This window comes from Vicia villosa, linkage group LG4, assembly GCF_029867415.1.
Source record: "Vicia villosa cultivar HV-30 ecotype Madison, WI linkage group LG4, Vvil1.0, whole genome shotgun sequence".
NCBI lineage: Eukaryota > Viridiplantae > Streptophyta > Magnoliopsida > Fabales > Fabaceae > Vicia > Vicia villosa.
The window spans coordinates 193,988,311-193,991,206 of record NC_081183.1 but is presented as its reverse complement, the minus strand read 5'-3'; the positions used below and the strand labels follow the sequence as shown (position 1 = coordinate 193,991,206).

The 2,896-nt window shown below is 30.6% G+C and overlaps 1 protein-coding gene across 1 annotated transcript; it reads right to left on the bottom strand.

The window, feature by feature from the left end:
- Window positions 1-1,453: 1,453 nt before the first annotated feature.
- On the bottom strand, window positions 1,454-2,639 carry LOC131594183 (uncharacterized). Its single transcript, XM_058866269.1, has 2 exons — window positions 2,541-2,639; window positions 1,454-2,173 (listed from the first exon to the last, which is right to left on the bottom strand). Exons 1-2 carry the CDS (start codon window positions 2,623-2,625, stop codon window positions 1,548-1,550), a joined length of 711 nt encoding a protein of 236 aa, XP_058722252.1. The 5' UTR covers window positions 2,626-2,639; the 3' UTR covers window positions 1,454-1,547.
- Between the last annotated feature and the right edge of the window lie 257 nt (window positions 2,640-2,896).

Here is a 2,896-nt window from a genome sequence, read left to right as displayed (position 1 = left end):
ATATATATATATATATATATATATATATATATATATATATATATATATATAAAATAAAAACTTTGGTTATCATAAGAACTGAGAATTTTTAATAACAACCATATGATTTAAAATCAATGCTTAAATATGCATTTATGTGATATATATTTAAACTAGAATCTATCGATTAATTATTGTCTCTTAAAATTTGAGTGAAATCTGAGGCATTGATTTTAAATCGTATAGTTATTATTAAAAGTTCTCAGTTCTTATAATAACCAAAGTTCTTATTTAATACGTCCTGTGTGTGTGCGCGCGTGTGTGCGTGTGTATGTGCGAATTCAAGAAGGATTTGGATTATCTAGCGTGAGGTATGCGGATTCTGGATTCAATGTAATTTAGTAGGAAATTATTTGGAGAGAGATAAAATTGAAAGATGCAATGAAAAAAAAGTAATTTTCAAAATGCACTAACTATACGCAACTTGTCATTTGTAACTTTTTTGGGGATTCATATCCAATTTAGAATACATGTAAGGGTCAACGACCTTCCTTAATTATGGTTGATTAGTAAGAAAAAACATACAAAAATAACATTGAGGAAAATTATAAATTATGTTTTTGAGGATATAAGTAAAGGCTCCGGCTACATTGAGAGACCTTAATAGGTCTTTTACATAAGCGAGCATATTATTCCATCCTTTTTTTCGTTTAATATTATTTAGCGGAGGTTATTAATCCTTGAAAAATAATAACTCACATTAAATATTGATAAACAATAAATTTTGTTGTAAAAATAAACTTTAAAGTAGCATAGGGTTTTGACCCCCATAAAATAACCTTCGCTACATTTAATGAAAAACTCCCACAATCAGCATAAAAAAAGAAGAAGGTGGTTTTCACGTAAAAAACCTATTAAAATCTTTTATTAGAGACGACGCCATAAGTAAAACACAAGATTATGATGTGTGTATATACAAGGATGAATTATCGTAAATGGGTGAAACATTTGAATAATTTTACATCAATAGATTACGTTTTACTGATCTATATTTTATTAATTAAAACACATGATATATATTATCAATATAAATTTGACATGAATAAAAGAATTATTTGATTTGTAAAAAAAAAAATTGATATGTTATTGAGATGTATTATGTATTATGATTAAGGGTGTTCGTTAACTTACTAAAGCGCTAGGTCCAATAACTAAAATATTCAATTAGATCAATTAAAGTATTGATTTAATGGTAAGAATGTTATTTAAATTAGGACTCTGATAAACGACAATTTTATTATTTTTTTACTCTTATTAATAGATGAGATATTTGTGCTTATTGGATAACTATGATATTCATAAAAAAAAAACATTTTATATATTTTTCTTGCAAGAATTAAGTAAGAATTTTTGTAATTCATTCTCATAAATAAATCAAAGATAATATTATTGTGCTCAAATTGATATCCCATAATGATCCAATCAACACTATTTTTATTAAAAATAAAATTTAGCTACAAAAAATAGATTGAGCTAGGGGAAGGTGATCATGATGTTTAATAGGTGAGCTAGGATGATTCAGAAGATGAACTGAGAGATTTTGAAGATGGACTAAGCATTTTGGGAGGAGGACTGGGGATGCCTGGGATGCCTGGAATGCTTGGGATACCGGGAATGTCTGGGATTCCTGGTATTAAAGAATCAAAACTTGCATCACCATTATTTTTCTTTGTATCAACTTCAACTTTGGGCGATTTAGAAGGTAATCTTGAAGATTTAGTTGGGGGATTGAGCATTTTTGGAGGAGGAGTGGGCAATCCCGGAATGCCTGGAATTAGGGGCGGGATTCTAGGGATGCCAGGGATTCCTGGAATGCCTGGAATTAGGGGCGGGGTGCTTGGGGGTGAGATGCCTGGGATGCCTGGAATAGGTGGGAATGGGATTCCAGGGATACCAGGAATACCTGGAACTAGGGGTGGGGGGCTTGGGGGTGAGATGCCTGGGATGCCTGGAATAGGTGGGAGTGGGATTCCAGGGATACCTGGAATACCTGGAACTAGGGGTGGGGGGCTTGGGGGTGAGATGCCTGGGATGCCTGGAATAGGAGGGAGTGGGATTCCAGGGATACCCGGAATTCCTGGGATTAAAGAATCAGAACTTGCACCATCATTATATTTCTTTGATGCAACCTCAACTGCAAAAACATAAATCACAAATCACTCAATTTACACAACTTTTTCAACAATTACACCTTGAAGTTAGATATTTATGAATAATGATCAGAAATTTGAAATTTTTTGTCAGTGATGTTATATAGAGTATATAATAACATAAATCTATACACAAATTCAACAAATGTATTGGTATGCGATTTGATAGCTTGAAACTACTATAGGTATAAAAGTCACAAGAGTGTCTAATACAAAAAATAATTGAAGAGAGTGAAAGAAGTGAAGATGTCTTACTGTTCAAATTGTCACGACTTAGAAAAAAATAAAATAAGTCAAGACTCACAGATATTAAAATCAAAATTATAAATCTAAAGATTGAGAAATTCTCACCCAAGTTCCTAGCTTCTCCCAAGGAAGAGATTAAAAAAATAGTGGCCAAGAAACCTTGGATGAGCAAGGCTAGTTTAGACAACATTTTCCTAAATTGAAATAAGTTAGATGTTTTATGATGGAATTGTATCAAAATGAGCTCTATATATAGGGGAGAATAAACTCTATTATGGTCATTTTAAGTGCATTATAATCTATTTTTAATTTTTTTGAGGAAATAATATTTTTAATTAAAAAATATAGTGTTTATATTTAAATTAATATATTCAATTTTTAAAATTTTAAGTATTGCCTTTGACTATTTATTATTTGCTTTATACACATCTCTAATAAAATTTTATAAGAAAATAAAAAGT